The sequence below is a fragment of the Myodes glareolus genome, chromosome 20 (genome assembly GCF_982192425.1).
Source record: "Myodes glareolus chromosome 20, mMyoGla1.1, whole genome shotgun sequence".
In the NCBI taxonomy this organism is placed as follows: domain Eukaryota; kingdom Metazoa; phylum Chordata; class Mammalia; order Rodentia; family Cricetidae; genus Myodes; species Myodes glareolus.
The window spans coordinates 6,453,287-6,480,585 of NC_142045.1; the positions used below are offsets into that span (position 1 = coordinate 6,453,287).

Sequence of the window (27,299 nt, forward strand, 5' to 3'; positions counted from 1 at the left end):
GGACCGGTAACAACATAGTCAAAAGTAAATCTAAGTTCCTGACAAGGACGAATGCTTGATCCCCAAGTTTTTTTTTGTTTGTTTGTTTGTTTAAATTAGAGTTGTAATCATTGCATCTGCCAGGATTTCTGTTGAGAGAAAATTGGCTAATTCCACCAAACTTAGTCAGTTAGCAAGGTCTTTTAAGTTTTGTTGTAGAATATCATTTTAAGGGGTATTGCTTTTGTTTATGCTCTGGAACATTTGTTTAATGATGCAAAGATGTGTTTGATTAAGAAAATTTCACCTACAGTTGGGAGGCTGTGTCAGCAATTACCTGACCGGAAGTTGTGGGGAGGAGCCGGGGGCGAAGGGTTTATTATGAAGGGTGAGGGAAAAGCAGGAGGATTCCCGGGAGATGGGAGGAGGAGAGCTGAAGTGAGCTGCAGCTACTCAGCCTCTCTGGGGAGCAGGGTTCCACCTCCGCCTTTGAATCCTGAGCTCTCCCGAGGGACAGAGATCTAGATAAGTTCCCTTTGTAGCCTTGAAAGAGTCTGTGTCCGAGGGAACAGGCTTTCCTCAGGCTGCAGCCCCTGCAGGGCTGCTGGTAGCTGCGGAGTTAAAAAGCCGCAGCTTAAAAGGCAGCAACTATTAAAGAAAGCAACCAAGTTTTATGTTCTGTTTTTCTTTTGGGAGAGAAGGTCTTACAGGTCAGGTGTAGTTCAGGGTGGCCCAAAATGACAGTCCTGCATCAGGCCCCTCCCTGGGTCCTAGGAATAGAGGTTTGTACCTCCATGTCCAGCTTTACGATGTTGGATTCTTAAGAGTATTTTATGGGTATTAGTGAGCACCTTTGATATCTGAGTTTAGTTGGAAGGGCTAATTTAAACAACAAATCTAAAGGCTTGCAGTTCTGAAAATGTGGAAAATGGAAGGGACCTCTGAAGGCGAGGCAGACAACTGGAGTCCCACACCGTTTGCCATTTAGTGTGGAAGCTATATCACTTGCTACACACGTTATACACATGTCAAGTGCTGTGACGTCGTCTCTCTGAGAGATTAATGAACTGTAATAATAGAGCAACAGAGCTGTGTTCTTGGGTCAGCAGACACGGAACTCTGGTCGTTGGTTCCTTGTGTTTACTGCTTCCTTATGATGGGAACCCTGTGCCTTAGACAATAGAGATGGTCTTTGTATAGCGTGGCTTTTGGACTGGATAGCCTGTTGAAATGTCTTTCATGTGGATTGAGTATTTAATTTGATAGTGGAGATCCTGTGGTGTGTGTGGATTGTGAACTTCCCCATATGAAGCTGTTTAACCTCCTGAACCTCATTCTTTGTAAACTTTATTGTGAGTGTTCAGACTAATTGATGTCTATCAGCCAGTCTAGGGTTTTTTGGGGGTTTTTTTGTTTGGTTGGTTTTTGTTTTTTGTTTTGGTTTTGGTTTTTCAAGACAGGATTTCTCTGTAGCTTTGGAGCCTGTCTTGGAACTAGCTCTGGTAGACCAGGCTGGCCTCAAACTCACAGAGATCCGCCTGCCTCTGCCTCCCGAGTGCTGGGATTAAAAGCGTGTGCCACCGCGGCTCAGCTCAGCCAGTCTAGTTTCGAGTTCTGTAATTCAGTAGCTTCAAAGAGACATATATCTCTACTTTAAATGATAGTGGTAGTCTATTTAGGTCTGTCATATACTAGAATTCAAGGTAAGCAGATTTTCATACTAGTACAATTGAAGGCTGTCTTGTTTATGTGTATATGGGATATGTACATTTCTTGCTAATTATATGTAAAGTAGATATTGAGTCATTCCTGTCATGAATGAATTTGATTTAAATTTTTTCCAGAAAACCTGGGAAGATTTTAATTGAAATAATATTTTATTATAGTCTTTGAAATAGGCTAGAGCTGGAGAGAAGGCTCAGTGGGTAAGAGCACTTGCTTTGCAAATGTGAAGATCTGAATTTGAATCTCTAGCACCTATGGAAAAGCCAGGCTTGTATTCTTATGCTTGTATCGCCAGTGCCGGGGAGATGATCCCTCGGGCATGCGGGCGGAAAGCTTGGCTCCAGGTTCAGAGAGAGAGTAAGGCTGGGTGAAGATATAAAGCTAGGAGTGGTGGAGCAGGACCCCTGCACGCGTGCTCTTCCAGCTGCCCTGTGTGCATGTATGCAGATTTGCCGCTGTGATCTCACAGATACACATGTACAAATTAGTAGAGAAAAATCAAATGTTTTTAGCTAAACATTGAAAGAATTTCTCGTGTTTAATGGTTACTCTCTTTAACTTGATTTAATATGTTGCCTTAGCAACAGTGGTGAGTAGCATTCCTTTATGTAAAGTTGCACTTGTTTTGTATGTATATGTGTGTGGGTGCGCACGCTACAGTGTGTGCACTGGAAGTCAGAGGACAGTTTTTGAGAATCCGCTTTCTACTTCTGCATGGATTCCAGGACCAAACTCACGCTGCCAGGCACAAGAGCACGTACCATGACCTGCTGATAGAGAATGCTTTTTACTTTTCAGAAGACTGCAGAGGACTCAGAGATTTAAGTAAATTGTCAGAGTGTTCCTGTCACTGTGTGAGAGACAGAGCCAGAATTAGAATTTGAAGCTTGGTTGTATTTTACTTAAAACTTCCTTCCCTCTTGTTCTCAGACTCGACTGTTTGAAAGTCTCCCAGCTGGTCTTGAGAGCACTGTGCACCTGGAGAGCCCCAGATGTGTTCTTAAAGTGCCAGGAATGCTTCTCATGCTCTCCCAGCCCGGAACTTGTCAGTTCCTAGACTCCCCGTGTGTCTGTGGCTGTGCAGCTCCTGGTGCCTGGCCACAGGCCTCAGGGTGGCTGACTGCGCCTGCGTCCCCAGCACAGGTAGCAGCAGTCTGCCCTGTATCCTGCTTGGTTTATGACTGGGAGAATCTGGCGACAGTTCCTAAGAAGGCGGTAATTCTAGTGAAGTATTAAATTCTGCTTCAGTATTCCTTTCTGTACCTAAGCCTTTTCTTCCTAGGAAAGATGGGAAGTTATGAGATATGAACTTAAACCATAATTCATTCAACTCCAGCGTTTGAAAATACCAGACTCCGGGGAAGCTTGTTCAGATATGGTCTTACCAGTTCTTTTACATAGTGCGGTGGTCTGTTTGGTTTTGACAGGCTAGTGACAGGTTTAGATAGAACCCAGCCCCTAGCATCGTCTTACTATAGTCTTTTCCCACAGGAGAGAAGGCATATTAATTGTAATCTTAACTGCAGTGTTCGACCATGTTAAAGGAATTGTCAGTAGATCTCTGTGCAAAATGTCTCACATGTGGAGGAGGAAGTGGATTTTACAGTTTAATGTCTGCCCTTTCCAGGTTCCTCAGCGCCTCCTTTGCCGTCCGTTCTGTCTCCCAGCAGGGTTGCAGCTGGTCAACTGGCTCAACAAGGAGGTGACCTAACTGTTTCTGCAGGTATTCACTGATCAGATCTCAGGGCCTCTGCTGCTGAAGCCAGCCTAACTCAGTTCATAATTGCTTGCTCTGTGTTTCTAGGCGTGCGCTCTTCTGGCTGTTACAACTGTTGCTGCTGCTTTCTCTAACGATAAAGGAAATCGTTTTTCTAGCTGCTGCCTGTCCTTTCAAAACAATTAGTTTGCATCTCAGACCTAAAATTTAATGATTTTTAAAGGTTAAAAACAAAGTAAAATGTAATTTGTTTTAATTCATTCTCTCTTTTATTTGGTTGGTATGGGTCCACTTACTTTATTCTAACCTCTTGACTTTGCAGCTCTGCCCTCTGCCAGCAGGAAGGGAGCTTTGACAGTCATGTTGCTATTGAGAATGGGTCACATGGGAAGGTTGTGTATTCTTGTCAACCTCAGCATACAGATAGTTTATAGATTGCAACAAAATACTGAAAATAGCCTGGATTTACTAGTACTTGCCTGTAATCTCAGCATTGGGAAGGTTGAGGCTGAAGAGTTCAGGGCTAACTTGAGTCATATAAGGGGACACATTCAAAATCAAAACATGAAAACCACACATTTTTTTTATTTTTGCATTGCTCTGATTCTTAGGTCTATGATAAAGCTATACTAAAAGCAATTTGGCTATTGGAAGAAGTGGGAGAAGAAAATTTATACTCACCGTGTGTGTGTGTGTGCACATATATGTGCATGTGTAGCCCAAAAGTCAGCTGTGATTGTCTTACACCATCACCCTTCAGTGTCTTTTGCTAAGCCTGGAGCTCATCACATCAGCTAGGCTGGCTGAGCCCCTCACCACCATATGTGTTAAGGTTAATAACCTGCACCACCACACACACCCAGCCGTGGTGCTAGGGATCTGAATGTCCGCCCGGCGCTGGTATAGGGATCTGAGCGTGCGCCAGGCGCTGGTATAGAGGCCCTCTATAGAGTAAGCATCCCCTCAGACCAGCCAGACATTCGCTGTTTTTGTTTTTTTAAGGTAAGTTTGGAGCAGAATTTGTTTCCTGAAGTTAGACAAACCACATGTTTGTTTAATGGACAGAAACATTTGTAAGTGATTAGGAAATCATCCCACGTGGTTCTGGAGGCTCTCCTCCTTCATGCAGTAGGAACCTTCGCTGTGGTCTGTGATTACGTAGTTCAGGTGAATGGCATCAGGTTTCATTTTTTTCTCTCATGCCCTGAGTTTATCTGGATTTTGCTTTTGTCTTTTGTTATGATCATGCAGGTGGCCAGAGAACACACACAAAAGGTGGAGCAGTTATTCTAGCAGATGAAATTAAAAATCCTGCAATGGAAAAATTAGAACTTGTTAGAAAATGGAGTCTCAACACATACAAGGTTTGTAATTTTTAAATATTTCTACCCTAACTGTCTCCAAGACTTTTTATTTATATGTTATTTCCATATCATATTTATCATTCTTATACAAACATGAAAAATAATACCATCAAAAATGGACATGCAATTTGGAAATAAACAATAATGGTTCCATTATTTGTCTTTATATATAATTTAAAATTTAGTATACAAAAGATTAAAAAAGACTTACTAAAACACTTAACTCTGACAAATAATACACATATGTACAATAAACAAACATGCAGGCATGCCTGTAATTCTAGCACTTAGGGGGCCAAAACCCGAGGAGGATTGTTCTGCCTTCCAGGCCAGTCAGGGCTGCATCTGGAGATTGTCTCAACACACACACACACACACACACACAAGTCTCAGAATACCTTTAACTGTAGAGCTACTGTAGATGTACTCATTCATTCTCCTTTTCTGGTAATTCATTGACTTGTTAAGAGACAGAGTCTCCCCTTTCTGGGACCAAGGGATCCTTTGAGTCCTCCTGGACTATAGGCTCATGCCCTGAGTGTGGCCTCTTCTTGCTATTGTATAGCACACTAGTTCTTCAAAGTGGGAAACTCTGTGATCTTGTAGTAATAATTCGTAACTGTACAGGCAGCACCAGATTATAAATTTAGCATACCTGTTCCCTTAATAATCTCAGTAAAACAGGCTGGTGTTTACATCTACAGCACATTGATACATTACAAACCATCCAAGCCACAAATCCACTTAGTAGTTTTGAATCTTAATAGGGATCAGGTGCTACAGGCATGGACTACTTAAACTGAAAAGCCCAACAGCTCAGGCTGCAGCATGAGCCCCAGCGCTGCTTTGAGTTGGCGGTAAGTCTGTGGTTGGCAGTCAGAATTGTCTACATTTTTACATACAGCAGTTTTTGCTTCCGTGTCTTCTCAAGACTAAAGCAGAGTGAAATTATTCTTTCAATTAATAGATTTAAAATACAACCTGAAACCCTCTATAAAAATACAGCCTTTCTTGCTATATGGGTGGTTGAACTTGTGTGTGCTGTAACAAGTTGTCCAATTTTGTTTAGATTTATTTATTTCTGTGTATGAGTGTTTTGCCTGCATGTAAATATGTGCACTGTGTGTGCCGTGTGCCTGTCAGGAGAGGGCACAAGATCTGCTGAGATTGGAGGTGTGGGTGTTGGGAACTGAACCTGGGTCCTCTGCAAGAGCAGTAAGTGTTCTTAACTACCAAACCCTCTCTCCAGTCCCCAACGTTTTCTTAGCAAGATAACAGTGCTTTGAAATCTGCTACATGAATCTTTCCTAAAGCTGTTTGGTTCACGTCATCACACGGCCTGAGAAATCCTGGTGGTGCTCTGTGAAAAGGATTCCACATTCACCGTCCTTCTCACGCAGGGTGTTCCGTGTGAGTCCTCGGCCTGTGTTCGCAGGGTAGGGATGTATGATTCTCGCCTTTGTGTTCTCACGGCACAACCACTGGTTAAGTGGGAATCCTCGTCCCTTCCCCGTGTTGATCCTGCATACCTAATCAGTCATTGAGTCCTATGGATTCTCCCTTGGTTTCTTCTCCTCTGTCCCATCTCTCCAGCCCTGGTTCATATCTTAATGTGCGCTCACTGTGGTTACGGTCACCAGCCAGTCCTCTTGTGGTGTGGCCATTGCCAGTCCTCTTGTGGTGTGGCCATGGTGACTTTAAACCTTGTCAGCAGATCCCCTTGTCTTCAGAACGGCATGACCCTCGGCCACCTCACCTGCTTTATCTACGGATCCCATCCATACCAAATTTCCCAGGAATCCCCTGACGTAATCCTGTAGCTGCATGAGGGTGATTCGCCAGCTGCTTGGAATTCCCGTCCTTTCGCTTGTGTGATTTTCATACCACACTGAGCTCTGTTCTTGAAAAACTCTATTATAGACTAGGAAAAGAAACAAAAGCAGACTAATAGAAAGAAAGAAAGAAAGAAAACAGGGTATTAACCTATTTTAAAGATATTAACCTTTATTTATTAGCCTAATATTCAACTATTTCTTCACATGAAAGTAAGGAAATTAATTTGAGAAGATGGATTCAAGATCTAAACTGGAAGTTCCTTCTGGCGTGTGTTTGTCTTAGTCTCTCTGTCCATCCTGCCTGCCTTCCCATCTCTTTGAGGCAGGTGTTGCTGTTTGTCCTGTTTGAAATCTTTTTTGTTTGTTTCTTTGAGCCCTCATCCCCATAAGCAGTCTCAGTTTCAAGCTTTCATAGTTGATATCTTTCCTAAATATGAAATGTTACAAGGAGCCTCTTGTTTGTTCTGGCTGCTTAGCCCCAAAATACTCACACAGAAACTATATTATTTAAATCACTGCTTGGCCCATTAGCTCTAGCTTCTTATTGGCCAACTCTTACATATTAATTTAACCCATTTCTATTAATCTGTGCAGCACCACAAGGTCGTGGCCGACTAGCAAAGTTTCAGCATGTCTATCTCTGGCGGAGGCTCCATGGCTTCTCACTGACTCTGCCCTTCTTTCTCCCAGCATTCAGCCTAGCTTTCCCTGCCTAAGGTCTAAAGCAGTTTCTTTATTTCTTAATGGTAATCACAGCACACAGAGAGGAATCCCACATCAATGAAATACTTTTTTAAAGTCGTTCTTTAAGTTCTGAAGCAGTTTCCATTAGCATTCTCCTTATCAAATCTTGCCTCTTGGCAGATTTCCATGTCTGGGTTGCAGTGGAAGGCAGTGTGCTTTGACTGGCAAACAGTGGGAGTCTCTACCAGGGGAACTCCGGGAGTGAGGGCCATCTTGTCTTGTCTCGTCACAGGCTCAGATAGCACATGTGACCAGTGTTTTCTCCTTAACGTCAGTGTCTCCGGTTAAACTTTTGTCCTCTGGAATAGTTTTATTTATTTAGAGGGGCTGTGTGTGTGTGTGTGTGTGTGTGTGCACTCATGCCATAGTGCACCTGTGGAGGTCAGAGGACAACCTGCTGGAGGTGGTTCTCTTATTCCACCATGAGTGTCCTAGGGATCAGACTCAGATTGTCAGGCATGGCAGTAAGTACCTTTTCTTGCTGTTAATTAATCCTGTTGCCTCATCCTTTGTCATGGCTCCAGGGATTTGACCTGATTAAGAGAATAAAGAAAAATCAAACTTAAAAACACACAGAAAAGCTGGGATGGAGTGGACTGGGCTCTCTGATGACGGACTTCAGTACCCCAGGAGCTTAGCATGTTTGTTATATAGAATTAGGCAGGGAGACTTGGTTAATGCATGCAGATAAACAAGAATCGAGGACACTGGTGTAGCTGACTTAGCACAGTAGGAACGGTCTTTGTAGGGGAACAGTTTTCAGACTGTGAACATCCTGGGTGGGAAGTCTCTGGTGGACATTCTCTGCACACACTCAGATCCACACACACAGACTGGAGGAAGGGTCTGCACACACTCAGATCCACACACACAGACCGGAGGAAAGGTCTGCACACACTCAGATCCACCACACACAGACCGGACGAAGGGTCTGCACACTCTCAGATCCACACACACAGACTGGAGGAAGGGTCTGCACACTCTCAGATCCACACACACAGACCGGAGGAAGGGTCTGCACACTCTCAGATCCACACACACAGACCGGAGGAAGGGTCTGCACACACTCAGATACACACACACAGACTGGAGGAAGGGTCTGCACACTCTCAGATACACACACACAGACTGGCGGAAGGGTCTGCACACTCTCAGATACACACACACAGACTGGAGGAAGGGTCTGCACACACTCTGATACACACACACAGACTGGAGGAAGGGTGTATCATCCTCTAAGCCTCCCTCCTGGGGAAAGGCTTTGCCATTTTCTCTGGGGTCCTTGATGCAGCTGTGCCCTTGCTCACTCAGGTCTTCCTCCACGCACCTCTTCCTGGAACTTTGGAAAATGCAAATAAACATCATATTTAAAGGTTATATGATTTACTACCACCTTTTGTTGCTGCTGCTGCTGCTGTCTGGGATGTTTTATTTGCTCTTTTGTGTGTGTGTGTTTTTTTAAAGATAGAGTCACAGGTATCTGAACTCCTGATCTGCCAGCTTTCCTGTGTGCTACCACATCTATCTGTCTGTCTATCTGTCTGTCTGTCTGTCTGTCTATGTATGTATGTATGTATGTATGTATCTATCTATCTATCTATCTATTTGAGTTTTTGAAACAAGAGTTCCTGTGCATCTCTGGAACCTGTCCTGGAACTTGCTCTGTAGTCCAGGCTGACCTTGAACTCACAGAGATCCACCTGCCTCTGCTGAATGCTGGAATTAAAGGTGTGCACCACCACCTCTCAGTGGTATTTTTTATTTTTAATGATGAAAAATACATTGATACCTTACATTATTATTCTTTGAATGATGGAATACAGTTTTTATTTTCTTAAAAAACTATTACTAGAAAACTTAGTTTCTTTTTTTTCTTGATTTTTTTTTTTTGTTTTTGATTTTGATTTTTCAAGATAGGGTTTTTTGAAGCTTTGAGGCCTGTCCTGGAACTCACTCTGTAGACCAGGCTGGCCTCACAGAAATCCGCCTGCCTCTGCCTCCCCAGTCCTGGGATTAAAGGCATGCGCCGCCACCACCCAGCAGAAAGCTTACTTTCTTATTCTCTGAAATTAGGTACCTTCTTAAAAAGTGTATGTTTCCAAGGCAGAATAGAATAACAGTTTTATACTATGCTGACCTTGGGGAATTTCTGCTTTCTTATCTTCTTCCTGTCCCCCCCCCCCATCTCTTTCCTTTCGTTCTCCCTTCCCAAACACACAGATTACTTAAGGTGAGATAGAAAAGTAACCAGTAGGAGAGGGCCATCTTGGCGGTCCTGTTTTCTCTCCATTTACAGTTGTGCTGTTCTACAGAACTGTCAGTATCCCTGTGGCTTTATACTGTATCCAACAGCAGTAAACCTGAAGATGGTTATGTGGATAATCACTTGGCTAATTAGACTGGCTAGGAGTGTGTCAGAACTTCCTTAGCTTAGTAGTAGTTTTTAGGCAGGCCTGTAAATATCTTCCTAGGTTCTGGGAAGGGGAGCAGTGTTCCGCCTGCTAACAGCGCACTCACGGTACAGAGCTGGTCCATGAATTGCTGCAGTTCTTTGCTCCTCTCTTTCTCTCCCTAAACAAAGCGCATCTTCTCATTTTAGTGTACCCGGCAGATCATATCTGAGAAACTAGGCCGTGGCTCGAGGACAGTGGACCTTGAACTGGAAGCTCAGATCGATATATTAAGAGATAATAAGAAAAAGTATGAAAACATTCTGAAGCTGGCTCAGACGCTGGCCACACAGCTCTTCCAGATGGTGCACACCCAAAAGCAGCTTGGAGATGCATTCGCTGACCTGAGTTTGAAGTCTCTAGAACTCCACGTAAGATTATTTAAAATAACTCTTAGGGATTGTGGGTGTAAGGGGGCTAATAGAAGTATCCTGAGAGGTAATTTTTCCATTTGTGATTTGCTAAACTCTTAACAAAATTGGCGTTGTTGTGTTTGTTAGGGCTGGACATTGAATGTGAGCTATATCTCCACACCCCAATGTAAATGGGACTTCGAGGCTTTCTTTTACCGTGTCATACAGTCTTTAAGAAGACCCAGGTGACCTCAGTGTAAGGATCAATTTATACCTGGAATAGGTGCCGGCTGGAGGTTCTTGGTGAGCGAGAAGGAAAAAGATTGACAACCTGCCCAAGCCTACAAAGAACCATAACTATGAATATTCTTTGGTGATATCTTAGGGATTCTATTGCTGTGAAGAGACACCATGACCACAGCAACTCTTACAAAGGAAAACATTTGATTGGAGTGGCTCATTCCCAGTTCAGGGGTTCAGTCCAGTGTCATCCTGGAGGGACATGGTGGCGTGTAGGCAGACATGGTGCTGGAGAAGGAGCTGAGAGTCAGTCCTACATCTTGCAGGCAACAGGAAGTGCACTGACTGTCACACTGAGTGAAGCTCGAGCAAAAGACCTCAAAGCCCGCCCGCCAGTGACACACTTCCTCCTTAATGCCACTCCCTAAGGGACCATTTTCTTTCCAACCACCACAGGTGGGATAAAGAGTAAGTTAGTCATTTACTGTGAAAACCTCTTGGCAGGCTCAAAATATGTTGAACACGTGTTTGAGTAGACTTGTGGTATATGCTTACTAAAATTATTAAGATAAATTAGATTTAGGACTGGGGTGCAACTCAGATAAAAGTGTATGTTTATCATTTCCAAGGCAGACATTTAGAATGACGGTCTTATTTTTAGCATTTATTTCCATAAATATTGAGCAGAACATTTTTTGTTTATTTGTTTTAAGACAAAATCTTTAGCCCCGGCTATCTTAGGTTCCTCCACAACCAAGGATGACTTTGAACTTCTGATTCAAAAGCAGACTTGCCTCTGCTTCCTGAATGCTGGGGTTTACATGTGTGTACTACTGTGCTCTGTCTTCATGCTGCTGGAGCTCAAACGCAGGGGTGGAGCATGCTAGGCAGTCACTCTACTGCTGCATCCCAAGCCGCGTGAAACATTCCTGAGAATTTCTCTTACTATCTCATGACTCTTTTGATGTCTGGCTGTTTGTCTTGCCTAGAATAAAAACCCTCCGCAGCCAGACATCGAACATATAGAAGTAGAACATTTAAAGTAGAAAATCACTTGGTCCTGGAACGTGAATAGGAGTTTTGGTACAGATAATGATATATTACAGTAATAAGAAATACAGAAATACAGTTTTAGATGATCCATTGGACAACAGTTTGCTTTAGGTTGTATGCATGTGGATTTATTTCCAGGGTATCTATTCTGTAGGTTGTATGCATGTGGATTTATTTCCAGGGTATCTATTCTGTTGCTTTAGGTTGTATGCATGTGGATTTATTTCCAGGGTATCTGTTCTGTTGCTTTAGGTTGTATGCATGTGGATTTATTTCCAGGGTATCTATTCTGTTGCTTTAGGTTGTATGCATGTGGATTTATCTCCAGGGTATCTGTTCTGTTGCGTTAGTCTCTCTGTTCTTTTTTTCTCCTTTTCTTTTTGCCTCTTGGATTTTGAGACTGTAGTCTCAAATGACATCACTTTCCCCTTCCTTCCTTCCCTCCAAATTGCCCCATAGACCCTTTCTTGACAGCTTTCAAATTCATGGCCTCGGTTTTCATTAATTGTTGGTGGTGGTGGTGGTGGTGTGTGTGTGTGTTCGTGTTCCTAAATCCAGAACTACAACCTGCTCTGTCTGTCTAATGTTGTTGCATGTTTGTTTTGGGGGCAGACGGTTTGGCTTTGGATACCTTACGGGGTGCTTTCCCCTGGGGAAGGCTGCTCCTCCTTCTCTTGGTACTCCTCAGTTGCCTGTAGTTCTTTGTGTGTGCTTGGCTGACCACATCCTCTCCATGCCCTCTCCACGCCCATGTCCCCTGTCCACGCCCACATCACCATGCCTATTGGTGTTGTCCCATGCTCTGTTAAACCGTAAGAAGGGCTCCTTTTTTTTTTATTAGCTATTATGTTTATATAAATGTAGTTTGGGGTTTTATTTGTTTTTCTGAGACAAGGTTTCTCTTTAGAGCCCTGGCTCTCCTAGGTGTAGCCCTGTAAACCAGGCTGGACTCAGATTCCTAGAGAGCTGACTTCCTCTGCCTCCCAAGAACTGGGATTGAAGGTGTGCACCATCATGCCTGGCTGTCAAGATAGTTTTTATTGTATAGTATTCTTCCTCCTCTTTGCTGATTTTTTTTAATTCATTTTGGCTTTTATCTTTTAATGAATGCCAGAGAAAATAAATACACTTAATTATAGTATTTTAACTCCTTCTAGAAGTTAAAGTGTTGTATCCTTTACTGTTTTACATGCAGTAACGTTTATTTGTGCTTCATACATGATTTAGTTCGTAGAAAATATCGGAAGCATCCCGCTGCCCTGCCTGTCATTGCAGAGGTGCCCTCGTGACAGTAGCATGACATATTGCCATCCCCATTGGTTGATACCTTTTGGGTTTTTTTTTTGAGACAGCGAGGGTCTTGCCCTATAATATCTCCAATTGACTTGAACTTGAAATCCTTCTATTGTTTCAGACACTTGAGTTTTGTTAGCATGTGTGCAATATTCTTTTACATGTGCCTACATCTGCAGTCCACCAGACTGAATCTGGAATAAAGTACATGAGCCTCTCTTAAATGGAAAATGTTTTTAAGCATAGTGTAATTTTACTCTCCTAATACTCAGTGAATTATTAAATAATTTATCAACTGGAAATGTAATTATAACTGTAGACCTACATTCAATTTTCATCTCCTAGTTAACTTTATATTCCTTTTTTTATAGCCAGAATTAAAGTGTTTTATAACAGAATAGAGAATTCAAGTGAAACAGGATTACTTTATTTGGTCAGATATCTTGAGTAATCCATGTGGACTGGGAAGCTCAGACTGCTGCACGTGAAGAGCGCTGTCTGGAGTGCGGGCTGAGCTGACGTAGAGTTGACTAGGGTGAGCTGAGGATGGTGTTGAGTGAATCTCCCTCAGCTGTGCCCAGATAGGACCCGCGCTTGAAAGACGGGCACCTGGCTCCCAAGTTTACAAAGAAATGTGTCTTGTCTGTACTTATACTTTGAGGAAATTCAATCAAAACACACAAAAGAATGCAATCTATTTTATGTCTGAAAGTTTTAACCAGTTGTTACCTAATTTGGTCCTGAAAGTTCTAACTTCTCTGATTAATAAGCTGCTGCGTTTTCCTGAACAGCTGTGCTTATAACGTAACAGAAACAAAAATGTTCTTTATAGTGCAAAATAATTTAGCTTTTAAAATTATTTAGATTTAGCTGTGTGTCTGGGTTAATGATAATTTTTGTTTACCAATCTTTTAGTAATTATGTAGCTAGCTATAATTTAGATTCTTATAAATTTAAGGATTAGCAGACTAAGTAAAGCTTCTGTTAATAGATCCTGGGTCAGACATTTTCCCATTGGTAATATGTGTGCGATTTCAAAATCACATCCACTGACTTCTCGGTGGATGGTTAAGATGTCGTCTTTGTTTTAGGAAGAATTTGGCTATAATGCAGACACCCAGAAGCTGCTGGCTAAAAATGGAGAGACTCTTCTTGGGGCCATTAATTTTTTCATTGCTAGTGTGAACACGTTGGTGAATAAAACCATTGAAGATACACTTCTGACCATAAAGCAGTATGAGAATGCCAGGTGGGTATCGACTTCCTCTATGTGGTCCGTGTGCAGGTGATTTGTGTTTAGTTAATGGTTTTGGTTGCAAACAAAAGAAACGTACTGTCCAATATGGGAAGATAGAGGGTGTGCTGTGGAAGAAAGGTGGCTGGTGCCTCAGGGGTCAAAGAGCTGGGTGCATAAGCCTCGTGTTGTTCAGTCCTGAGGTCGGGTAATAGATGAACTTGTAATGTTCTCCGACTTCCAGAAAAGAATGTACTAGAAGGTTAGAGGTTGGTCCTCAGAAATAAATATCTAATTAGCATACGGGTCCAGTGTCCACGGCGCTCAGTGCTGCCACTGCCCCAGAAGCAGCTTTGCCCTGGGAATGCCCACTTGGGCCTTAGTCACGACCTAACCTGATCTGCTGGGAGATGAGGAGACGGAGGAGCTCTCAGTCTTCGCTTCCTGTGTCCTGCCGGGTCGCACCCTGGGATCTGCCTGATGTCTGCAACTGTGCTGTTGGTGCAGCGTTCATGGTGTTAATTCCTGATGTCCATTGATCCAGGGTCAAACTCTGCCGAATGCTTTCACGTTTGGCCTTAGACATAAATATTTCCCTTTACTTTATTTACAATACAGATTTTTCCAAATATCCCTGTCATGATTGTGCTATTAGTAATAAATACTTTTAAATATCTAAAAAATTCTTTGAAGAGTACCACACTCATACTTTAATTCCACATCTAGATATCTCCCCCTGTGTCTTGATGCTAACTTATCGTCAGCCCGGTTTTCTGGTGGTGTTCTCCGAGCACTTGGCATGCTGACTTTCTCTTATGTTTAATAGCATGGTTGAAGATGGTGCTGAGTTTTACCTTGTAGGAGTAGAACTTGACCTTTTGACCTCTTGCCCTGCCTTAATGGCAGTGCTTTGAGATCTCCCAGAGCACCTCACCGTTCTCTAGTTGGGTGCTCATCCTTAAGAATATATTGTCTATGCTTCACACAGGTCAAAACCCAAAATATGTGGAAAATTTAAGTTTTGAGCATAAAATTTAATTTATTAACATGATAAAATCAGATGGTGAGAAAAAGGAATTGGAAGCAATCTGCCTGTCAAATATTCTTCACTAGCACTGAAACTGACATTGAAAGGGTATCAGTAAGATATCTTGTGATGGAACTCCCTCCAGCACGTGCGGTTGATTTTTCATTTTGCATATGAATAAAAGCTTCATTTATAAACTTCTGTGTTAGTCTTTCTAAATTACCTCTCGTAATCATTCACGGTGCATACTCGTCTGTCTTTAATCGCTTTAAGCTGATTTTCAGTCTTTTCAGGTTTTCTAGTACTTATGAAAATAAGGTTTCTTGTTTGAACTTCCTGCCTCCCGAGTGCTGGGGTGTAGGCAGGTGCCGCGGTGCTCAGCTCAGAAACGCTCACATTTGATTTATAGGAGCAGAGGAAGTCCACAGGGCTTCAATGCTTGCTCGCCTGCAGTTTCAAATGCCCAGTCAGCTTTCTCTTCGTCTAAAATTTGGGTCTGAATATGTAGGTCTGAGATCATGTCTTGCCGAGCACTCTCAAGGCTATTGATTCAAACCCTAGCACAACAAAACAATAATAATGTAATTTTTAATAGCATAAAAATGTTCGTGCCTCATAATGAAGAACAGTTTTTACGTATTATAATGAGACCCTTAAAAGACCATGTGATATCAGATCGCGGTATATACAGTATATTGATTTATTTGGAACCTTTGGATAGTTACTTAAGGGAAATCTTCAGACAACTTCATTCATGTGCTTGTCAACCCAATGAAGATCGTCTCATAATCATCCTTTTTAATTAGTTGGGGGTTTGATTTCTGTTTGTTAGCTGAGAACTTGGTAGTTGTAACACTGAGACATTGACTTCTAAGGAATAATATTAAAGAGACCAAACTACAAAGTTTTAAGTAGCAGAGTTTCTTCTTTGTCAAAACCAGAATTTACTGAACTTTAGGGCAAGGGCCACTCATTTGACCAGCATTAGAGTGATAATTAAGGCCCTTGCTGGGTGGTCTGTTAACCCCCCAGCTGTCATTGCGCACGGTGCTTCCAGCCCTCTGGTTACCGCCCATTCAGCTTCTCTCCGCCTGCACCAGGAAGGCTTCTCAGTATGGACACCTGTTCTCCACGGAGTAACAGGCCCAGGCTGGCAATTCTGGAAGGCTGGGTGCCCTTCGAGAAACGTTATCAGGGAGTTTTGCTTTAATTCCACCTACAAAATGAGTGTCAAAGTTAAAGAGTGCAAGGTCAATATTGTAACTTTGCTTATATTTCCGTTAATCATAACTTTTAGAAAGTGCGGCCGAGGTTTGAAGGGTGATGTCACATCCTACTAGTTTAAGTTTGCCTCTGTCTACTGTTTTGTATGTGTGCTTGCTTCTAGCTCCTCTTTTCTAATACTAAGCTTTCTAAAGGTTTTAATTATTTCCCAACATCATACAATACACATGTGTATGCAATTTTGTGTTAATTGTTGTTCCCAGTTATAGATATAAATGGGAACACAAAAAATGCAAACGCGATGGTGGCCACGCCTTTAATTTTATCCCAGCACTCGGGAGGCAGAGGCAGGCGAATCTCTGTGAGTTTGAGGCTAGCCTGGTCTACAAGAGCTAGTTCTAATGAAGACATGATAACAAATTAAAGGTGGTTTGGATTTAAGTAACTTGTCCCCAAGTTTGGCTTTTGATGTCTGTCTTCATCTCCATCGTCTTTATTCTAGCTCTGAGACTCTTGGCTTACTGTCCACAGTCGTGGGACCGACCCATCTTCTTATCTGCTCCAGTCCCTACTCCCTTCCTACCCTCAGAGTCCGTTTCCTACCCTGAATGATGGAATGGGTCAAACCACAGTTCTGAGTGTTTTATGACTTGTTTCTGCCGGCTTATATCTGAACTGTTTGTCAGGGACCACGGGGCTGCCTCCTGTCTTGACTGAAATTTGTCCCTTATTGTGTACTAATATTTGATTCTAATACACGCAATTAATTCACAAATATCTCCCTATTTGTGAATATGCCCACACTATTCTCTTTTTGGGACGTTCTGCCAATTTCATCAACCTAGTAAGCTTTTGCATCCTTTAAATTCTGACTATGCTGTTTTTGTTCTCAGAAGTGTTTCTCTATCTCGTTAACCCCCTTGCTGTAATAACGATCTGCATTGTTCCGCTTCTGTTGTAGTTGGGTACCAGCTTCTTGGATAAAGTCATCAGCTCACCTGAAACACAGAAGGGCTGACCTGATAACCATTGCATGGGTCAGTGTATTAGTGAACAAGCAAATGATCCTCGCTGGCCCAGAAAGATCTCGTTTGTTAAATTTCGTACAAGTTAAAAATAGACTGGGCTTAAACCCTGGGCATAATGCATATGCCTTTAATCCCAGCACCTGGGAGACAGAGACAGACAGACACCTGACTTCCAGGCCAGCCTGGTTTATGGGAATGAATTTCAGGATAAGCAGTGCTAGCCAGAGAAATCCTGTCTAGAGAAAAATTAGAAACAAAGCAAAAACAAACAAACAAACTGGGCTTGGGCTGGGTATGGTAGCACATGCCTTTAATCCTAACATCTAGGAGGCAGAGCCTGGGAAGGTTTAATCTTCTCCCATCAACACCCAAAGCTGATATTCTGTTTAAACTACCCCTTGTACACTTTCTTCCTGTACATATAATTATCTAGTACATCATACATGTATGTATATCGTACATTAATGTATTTTCCCCAAGAGTTCAAGGCCAACCCGGACTACATAGTAAGTTCCAAGATAGCCAGAGCTATACAGTGAGAATCTGTCTCAAAACCCAAAAATAAATAAGTATTCTTCATTCTTGGACTGGAAGATGTGAATCACCCTGTTGATTCTGTTTTGTTTTTGTTTTTGTTTTGTTTTGTTTTAAAACTAAATTAGAAGTCACTTGCTTCTTTTCCGTTGAGTACTGAGTACTGCAGGTAGCTGAGCCGGTCCCTGTCCCCATACAGTGCTGCACTTCCCAGGGCTGACAGAGGTGCTGGCAGCTTCTGAGGCCATGGCGTGAGGCTGATGGGGTAAAGCCCCTCACAGAAGCCAGGCTGGAGTGCTCTGTCTGCAGCCACAGTGACAAACATCGTCTAGCGTCGCACTTTCACGTGTGCCCGCTAAACCCTGGAAGGTGGCCTGTGTGGATTAGAGTGAGGTGCTGAGACATACACAGTGGCTTTCCAGGACTCCGTGTCCAGCCCCGGCTGTAAAGTAGCTCGTTAGCACTCGTCTGCATGCATTACGTGTTGCAGCAGTAGTATTTTCTGCATGCAGGGTAAAATAAATTAATATTATTATTTACATATCGCTATTAGAACGTTTTAAAGTGCATGTACGACATGCCTCAATAACCCTCAGTGTAACTCCTCTTACTATCCTGCTAGGGCCGTCTGAACTTGGCTGGTCTCACCCACTTGGTCTCATCAGTATTAACCAGTTTGTAGTAAAGATTGATAACTGCTTTTGAACTTGGTTTGGCATCTGTTGGGGTAACTTTTTTAATTTAAGTGGTTGCTAAATGTTGAAAATTTTGTCGGTTGGGGGTGCAATAGTCGATGAGATTAAGAAGCAGCTCCTCACCTATCCGTGTGCTCCTTGTGAGTACATGCTTTGTGTACTCACACATGTATCATGCATGTATTTTACAGTGCTGGAGAATGAAGCCAGGGTCTCACACGTTCTAAAGAAGCACTCTAGTACTGAGGTCCCCAGCCCCTTTTGAACGTTAATAGCTCTTTATTTTTAGAGAAGTAATGATTTCGAATACATGAAGTATGTGTGTGCAGCTTCCATGTTTACGTATTACTGTTCATATAAGGCCGAGCGCTGTTTTCCAGCCCGTCTCCAGACTGTCTCTGTGTTTTCTGGCGTGCATCATAGCTTTTCTTCTTTTCAGGATCGAGTATGATGCGTATCGCACTGATTTGGAAGAACTGAATCTTGGACCACGTGATGCAAGCACTCTACCAAAAATTGAGCAGTCACAGCATCTGTTCCAAATACACAAGGAAAAATACGATAAAATGCGTAGTGATGTTTCTGTCAAATTGAAATTTCTTGAAGAAAATAAGGTAAATTTATTTTTTGCTTTCTGGAAGCTTTCTGTGGATATTTAAAAAATCACTTAAAACAAAAAATCAATAGAAAGTATTTGTTTCTAATAACTTTTCATGACAGTTGCTTGAAGGACTTTTGTTTAAATCAGTTTGAGTTTATAGGTACATGAAACATAGACTTAGCCTTTCTCTTCTGAAAATCATCAACCATACCGTCTTGTACTTTCATAAATAACAACTGGGAGTCAGAAATGCTTGTGTTCAGCTCTGATCTTGAGTCGGTGTTGGTAGCAAGTACTTTAAGTCGTTAGTAAGTCGTTAAATAATGGAGCTTTTACCAGGCTTAGTGGCCCATGCCTCTAAGCCTAGCATTAGGAGACAGAGGCTGGTTTTGTTGTGTGCTTGTTTTCTTTGGGTGCTCGGGATCGAATCCAAGTGCTGAGCGTGATGGGTGCATGGTCTGCCTAGCTGTGTCCTCAGCCCTTGAGTTTCCTGTGTGTCAAGGATCAGTTCGTGTGTCTGACATGTCTTCTGAGTTTTATGTGGAAGACCACCCTGAACGTGAGAGTCAGTTACAAGTGCAGTGCAGTAGGTGTGCTCAGCCCTGTGAGTGTGAGTCTCGCATGCAACAGCTCCTTTCCGTGTGCTGTTTGCAGCCTCTGAAGCCTTGACGAAGGTCCTGCAGCGGCACTTGCTTCCGGGTGCCCTCGTAAAATTAGTGTGACGGCAGTGTGTTACTGTAGTGTGTACTGGAGATAGCTGCTTTCTAAAATGAGGAGGCTGCTGTGACTCACAGTTGCCGAGGTTTCAGTAATAAGGTGGTGCATCCCAGCAGGAGCTACAGTGCAGCAAACCAAACTGCTCCTCTGTGGCAGCCAGAGTGACCCTCCTTCCTTACGAGACCCACACACACACACTGTGTTCCTTCCTTCGCTGTGGTGGGTTTGGCTTTGTTCTGCTTTGTTGTTGTTTTGAGACAGGGGCTCACTGTGTAGCCCTGGCTGTCCTGGAACTTGCTATATCGACCAGGCTGGCTTGGAACTCATGAGATCAGCCTGCCTAGTGCATATGCCACTGTGCCCAGCTGTTGGCTTTATTTTTGAGACAGAGTTTTGGTATATAGAAAAAAGCTGGCCTTGTACTCACAGTCGGCTCTGTGCCTGAATTTTCAGCTAAGCAGGACTGTGCCCCGGCCTGTGCCGCATGCCTGGCTTTAGGCCCCACTTAAAGATTCCACCGCCTTCAGTAGTGCCGTAGGCTGGCAGCCAGTCTTTTAACACACCGTCCTTTGGGGACATAGGATTCAAATTGTCGCAATTATTTTTCTTTACTTCTCCCAGAAAACTAATATTTATATTCTCCCTCATGACACCAAAGGGCTATATTAAATTACTTTTTTCTTGTTTCCTTTAATGTTTCCTTAGAAACTCATAGTGACCATAAAACCCTGAGATAATATATTTCTTAGGGATCTACCAGGTCTAGAAATGTCATTCCATCTTTGAAGAAACTGGATGAAAATGCTCACCTGGAAACAACACAGCAGCAGGAAAAAAGGCCTAAGTAGATTTTTAGACAGACGGCCCAGCATGATCACACGGCATTTGTTAGCTTAGGCCCGTAAGAGTATGTTCATCTCCAGCTCAGATGTGTGAATCAGTTACATTGTTCAATATTTTGATGGATATTATTACATCAGTAGTACATATTTGGGACATTATCATTGTATTTAATACTTAAAAAGAGGCATGCTCTACAGTGACATGTATGTTGACGCCTTCACAGCCAGCCAGCTCATCTCTAACTTTTAAATGCCAGTCAGATGGATCTTATCAATGCCTTTATCTTGTGAGCACTGAAAACATCTGCGTGGTGGGAGTGCCTGGAAGTTAGTTAAGCTTAGAGGGAAAGTGTGGGTGTGGGTGGTGGTGCAGGCCTTCATCTGGGCCTGGGGAAGCAGAGCAGAAGGACCTGCTATGCAGTTGCAGCCAACGCTGTGTAGAGACCATGTCTCGAAGATGAATTCATTAATTTGAAAACTAAAGTCAGTATTTCCCATCTTGTAAGGAGTCTTTTATGGCCAAGTGGAGCCCTGGGTGGCTGGAGCCCAGCTGTCACAGAGGGCGGTTCTGCAGCAGCATAGTGGGGACTGGGACCAGGTAGGGTAAAGCGTGCAGGGGATCTTCTGTTTAAACCAATGTCCAGCTTGAAGCAAGGATGGAATATTGAAGGGGAGATGATAGGAAGTTGGCCATGTTCAGAGTTTAGAACAGAGCCAGGCTTCCATGGGCGTTACTGGAGAATAATGTCATTGTGTCTGTTCTTTTTTACTGTAAAATATAATAGAAAATTACCCCTGTTCTCGTGGGTTTTGTGTTTTGAGATTATGTCTTTGTCTTCAGAGGCTGCTAGAACAAGTACCGTAGATAAATAGTTTGTGTCTCAGGTCTCTAGAGCCTTAGCTCTGAGGTGGAGGTATCAGCAGACTCGTCGTCTGGTGTGGCCCTGCCTTTGGCTCACAGGTGGCTTTCTTGCTGCACCCTTACCCAGTAGGAAGGGAAAGGGGTCTCAGGCCTCTTTCAGAAGGGAACTAATCCTTTTATGGGGACTTGAGACCAAACACCATCAGAGGCAACTCTGTCCTGCCATGTTCTTGGGGTGAGGATTTCAAAATGAATTTAAGGTGGCACAGCATTCAGGCCATAGCAGCATGGTTGTCATCAGCTAGATTTTAGAGTGAACTGTAGTCAGTGAGGTCTAAAACAAAGTTTATATAGAAACTGATCTTTTATCTTTTACTTAGTGGTTCAAAACTATGAGATACTGTCAAACTGTTAATTTAAGCATTATCTATAATTTAAGACTTAGATCTATGAGAACTTTTGGGGTTGTGTGATTGGACAACTTTCACCCTTTTTATTTTAATAGTGAGAAAGCAAAAGGAGGCCTAGGAATTGTCTTCCATACAGTTTGCCTCCTTGTCAGCTTCCATTTCAGTTTTGTTCTTCTGTTAAACTGTTGTGGGGTTTTCTGTCCTACCTGGTTCCCGCCATCACTTTTTTCAGCAAGACAGTCACAGCTTGCTTCTTCTGTGGTGGGCTCACAACTGCAGAGGAATGGGATTCCTTCTTCCCAGAATTCTCCTGTTCTCATAGACCCTACCTCTACTTTCTGTCTGGTTGTCCTGCCTATACTTCCTGCCTGGCTACTGGCCAATCAGCGTTTATTTAAAATATAAGTGACAGAATACAGAATTGTCCCACAGCACTTCCTCTTCCTTTAAAAAAAAAAAAACAAGAACTCTGAATCTAATATCCTCTGTTTAGTTTTTCTCCTCACCATTAGCCATAACTACTTGTTACCCACACTCTAAACAAAGGAAAATATCCATAGTCCATTTTTTGGGAATGTGGGCATAGTTTTCCAGGCTACTTCCTGCTGGTTGGGGGTGCTGATAATCTTATGGGGACCTAAAGAAAATTTAGAATTATGATCAAGTCCTGACTAGAGTATCCTGTGAGGCTTGATCATCTCAGGCAGCAGTCTTGAATCTGTTCTGGATGTAGAACTCAGACATCTGGGCCATCTGCTCCTATTGGATTGGCCACTACATCGAGGTCAGTCTGTACCATACTTAGTTAGAGGCTAGTCTGAGCTATAACGTGAGACCATATCACCAACAAACAAAATGAATATCAGCTGGAGTGAGCCCAGACAGCTAGTGCAGTTGTCAGAGATAAAGGAAGCACGCACCTGGGGTTTTATCAGGTGTGGGAAGCAGGGGAACTGAAGAAGGGAGACTGCGTGGGTGTGGGGTTACCAGGAAAGAGAGAGGGGCAGCATAAGTGTCTATAATTCTGTTATCTTTGAAGATGTACTGCTCAAGGAATATAATCTACAACTAGGTTAGAAAATGAATCAAAGTTTAAAAATTAAGTAAAAATACAAGCTGGTTTGTTTATCCTAAAGAATTGTCTTCTTATAAATGAAATCTAGGTGAGCGCGTCAGTTGCACTGTTGGGATCTACGGGGAGAGGGAGGTGCTGGTGTGCTGAGCTCAGAGGTCTCAGCGCTCCGGCCCTAAGGAAACACAGTCCTTTGTCACCTTTAACTCTGTTCGCGTGAGGTTTTTTTTTATTTATTTATTAAAAATTTCCACCTCCTCCCCGCCTCCCTTTTTGCTCCCCCTCCCCACCTCCCCCTCCCTCTCTAGTCCTAAGAGCAGTCAGGGTTCCCTGCCCTGTGGGAAGTCCAAGGTCCTTCCCCCTCCATCCAGGTCTATAAAAGTGAGCATCCAAACAAACCAGGCTCCCACAAAGTCAGTAGAATCAAAACCCAGTGCCATTGTCCTTGACTTCTCAGTCAGCCTTCATTGCCAGCCACATTCAGAGAGTCCAGTTTGATCACATGCTCCGTCACTCCCAGTCCAGCTGGCCTTCTCGGTTATGTTGAAGTTTTTTTACTTTTGGCCGGTGGGAAACAAACTGGACCCTGGTTTCTCTTCTGTGCCCCTTCATATACCTTCTCTTCCCTGTTGCCACACTTCTGTGTGTGTGCATGCCGTAATACCGAGTACAAAAGAGCGTATCTGAACTTGTTATTCCCCCCTAGTAAGAACCTGCGTTCCACTTTAATGTGCGTTTTCTACCTTCCAACCCCGTGACATAAAACGTACACAATCCATGTTAGTCTCTGTGGTGCCCTTGTTGGCTAACAGCACTGGGTTCACGGCGGTCGGAACCCATTAGCCAGAGTTCTGGAATGTTTCACCTTTCATCAGCGCGTCTCTCTTCAGACCTTCAGTTGATGGAGTTGGAGGCATTTTGTGGCCTAAAGCAGCTTCTCTACCCATCATTTGTCCTTTCAAAGCTCAGAACAAATACAGGCCTCCTAAGTAAGACAGAGAGCAGCGGCATTGAGTGTGTGCGTCCGTCCTAAGTAAGACAGAGAGCAGCAGCATTGAGTGTGTGCGTCCGTCCTAAGTAAGACAGAGAGCAGCGGCATTGAGTGTGTGCGTCCGTCCTAAGTAAGACAGAGAGCAGCAGCATTGAGTGTGTGCGTCCGTCCTAAGTAAGACAGAGAGCAGCGGCATTGAGTGTGGAAGTCCACCACCGGTCCTGGAGGTGAGTCACCAGGAGGGAAGTGGGTGCAGCCTGACTGGTTCTCTGGCTGTGTCTGTCTCTCCGGGCCTACTGGTGACGTAGAATGAGGATGTGAGGAGCGTGGTGTAAGGGTAATTTGAGGCTAGTTGTGTAGCCAGTGGTGGGGAGCTTGTCTGTTGTGCTCGAGGGCCTGGGTGCTGGAGCCCGCCCGGCACTAGGAAGGAGAAGGTAAAGAGTAATCACACTTGAGTGACAGGTGCTCTAGGGCTGTGGTGGACATACTGAGGTGGAGATATATGTTCAGAATAATCCGGTAAAACAGTTTGGGGGATAAATCTAAACAGTTAGGATTTTATTTGTTTTTACAAAAAGTAAAATTGCTCTTACTCTAAGACAATGATAATTAGCTCTAACCACCAAATGATGGTTTGTTAGCTTCAATAGCTTATATTTTAATAACTTAAAAGATGGCGGAGGATCAGAGGAAGATAGACTGGACTTTGGGTCTATCTTGGAGTAACATTGTGAGTTAGTTTTAAAGTGTGGACTTTTCTTCTAAAAAATCAGTTCTTCTGAGCCAGAGGTTGGTGTGACAGCAGTTGTTTGGATCAGTGGTTCGCAGTAAACAGGAACATGTTTGTGCGTGCTTTCTCTGTTCCTTCCTCTGCCACTGAACGCTCTCCCTAGTCCTGTAGTTTTTCTTTTCTGTGTGTGTGTGTGTGTGTGTGTGTGTTGAAACTGAGTTTCTCTGTGTACCCCTGGCTGTTCTGGAACTAGCTCTGGGCTGGCCTCGAACTCAGAGACCCATCTGCTTATATCTCCCGAGTGAGTGCTGGGAGGAATTCCTTTTCTAGTACTAAAATATCATTTCTTTTCCAATGCATTACCACCTTACTTCATGTATGGATTATGAATTTAATTTTTCAGAGAAAAATTCAGAGGGCCAAGTAAAATGGTTGGGCAGAAGAAGGAGTGCACGGAAACTGGAAATATCTGATGTGAATGCGCAGTATGTGGCAGCAGCTGCGGCTGTGTGCCTGTGACAGGGCACAATCTTGGCAGTAGCAGGAAGTGCAGCACTTGTGACATTTAGGATGTGGAAAAGTTAGAGAACCAAACATCCCTTGTACCACACATACCTCCAAGGGCAATGCCACTTTGTGGTTTAACTAGTTTGATTTTTTTTCCCTACAGTACTTGGATCCAAACCCAGGGTCTTGCTGCAGAGCCACAGTCTCTGCTTTCAGCGCAGACCTCTGGATTTAAAATGATGGTTACGCCAGAGTTTAAGGAATGTGTTTACCATGACCCAGTATGTACTAGCAACAAATGAAGCCTCAGACTTTGTTCTTGACAATGACCTTGACCTTTTGATTCTCCTACCTTCACCTCTGAGTGTCTGCTATTAGGCACGTGCCACTAGCCCGTTTTGTGTGGTGCTGGAGAGTGAGCCCAGGGCTCTGCGTCTTGGAAAAGCACTCTACAAGTACATTCTTGGAATGTTTTTCCTATTGTCAAAAACAAAAGAGCTAGACAGGGAAAGAAAGGAAGGAAAGAGAACTTTTGTGTGTGTTTTAAGGTGTGATTCGCTGTACAATTTTTCTACAACTGGACTGTGAGTACTTGGTATAGTCACTCACATAGGTCAAATGAGACTAAGAAATGGAGATGAAGAATCTTGCTTTTTTCTAATAAAAATGAATGAGTTAGATTCCTGAGTACACAAGACAGCTAGTGTGTGATGACGAGCCCAGGAGGAGCTGCCAGTGCTGTTCCATGGCGATACACCTTCATTTGGCTTCGGCAAAGTCCCCTTCTCCATAGCACATTTCATCATGTACTTTGTCATTTTGTGTTGCTGTTATTCTTTGCTTTTCACTGAAAAACATCAAGTAAATGCTGTCCAGGTAGTGTTACAGATGCTGATGTCACCCAGGAAACGAGAAGTGAGGATGAATCCTCCCCCAGGCCTTATAATCTAGTGTTAGAAGACGACTCCGTCTATAAGTGTGATATAAATACGTGTGCACATACATATATCCGTTTGTATGTGTCTGTATCTGTGTGTGTATATGTATATGCCTTTTTTACATACCCTAATGATTTCTGGTTTTTCATTTAAAAATCTCATTTTTTTTAACAGCTGAGTAGAATTCCATTGAATATAGGTACCATGTTTTCTTTATCTAGTTGTCTGTGGATGGGCACGAGGCACTTCTGTCTGTAGCCGTGGCAAAGGGTGGAGCATTGGACGTGGGGACACAGATACCTCTGCAGTAAGGGTTAGTGCCCCAGAGCCTCCCGAGATTCTGTGCTCCCTCCAGGAAGAAAGTTTTCATTCTGGAGGGTGGAGCTGAGCAACACTCATCCCACCCCTTTCTGGGGTCTCACATTCCTGTGGCCCTTCTTCCACAAGATTTCCTGAGCTGTTTGGTTCTTCTTTGAGTTTCCGTAATAACGGAATCCCTCACAAAAGCTGACAGCAGCAGTAATTTATAGACATAAACATGAATGTTTACAAGAGGTGATGGAATCCTCATGCCTTGAAACCAGGACTGTTGATGGAAGGAGGAAGGGGCGTGGCCTGTCGCAGCATTATTTGTGACACCAAATGGTAAACATCACCAGGCTGGACCTGGTGGCACACACCTTTAATCCCAGTACTCAGGAGGCAGAGCAGGCAGGTCTTTGTGAGTTCGAGACCAGCCTGGTCTACAGAATGAGTTCCAGGACAGCCAGGAGTATTGCACAGAGAAGCCCTATCTTGAAAGAAAACAAAACAAACGAACAAAAGAGAGAAAGAGAGAGAGGGAGGAAGGGAGGGAGGGAAGGAGACCGATCACCAGTAAAGGTCTAGCTAAATAAACTATTTCATTCAAATATTAGAGTATTTTATAACTATAAGAAACAAAGAAGGATTCTATTTATGGAAAGACCCAGAACACTCTTGAGCTCAGTATAAATAGCTTTGTACTTGGTACCTTCAGAGTCTTCCTGTGTAGCTCACACTGGCCTCATGTTCATGATCATTATGCTTCTCAATTATAAGTGTATAACATTGTACCAGGCTGGTACCATAACTTATGTAAGGATCAAAGAAAGA

The 27,299-nt window shown here is 43.2% G+C and overlaps 1 protein-coding gene across 3 annotated transcripts in view; it reads left to right on the forward strand.

Moving 5' to 3' along the window:
- Arfip1 (ARF interacting protein 1) overlaps positions 1–27,299 on the forward strand; it is a 69,130-nt gene that overhangs the window by 29,404 nt on the left and 12,427 nt on the right. For 2 of the 3 annotated variants that reach the window (XM_048424522.3, XM_048424521.3), the window contains exons 4-8: positions 3,332–3,427; positions 4,673–4,785; positions 9,964–10,185; positions 13,845–14,002; positions 18,935–19,109. In XM_048424522.3, coding sequence (XP_048280479.2) covers positions 3,332–3,427; positions 4,673–4,785; positions 9,964–10,185; positions 13,845–14,002; positions 18,935–19,109 — 764 coding nt within the window. The remainder of the gene's footprint in view (positions 1–3,331; positions 3,428–4,672; positions 4,786–9,963; positions 10,186–13,844; positions 14,003–18,934; positions 19,110–27,299) is intronic. The other variant, XM_048424523.3, reaches the window with a different exon arrangement.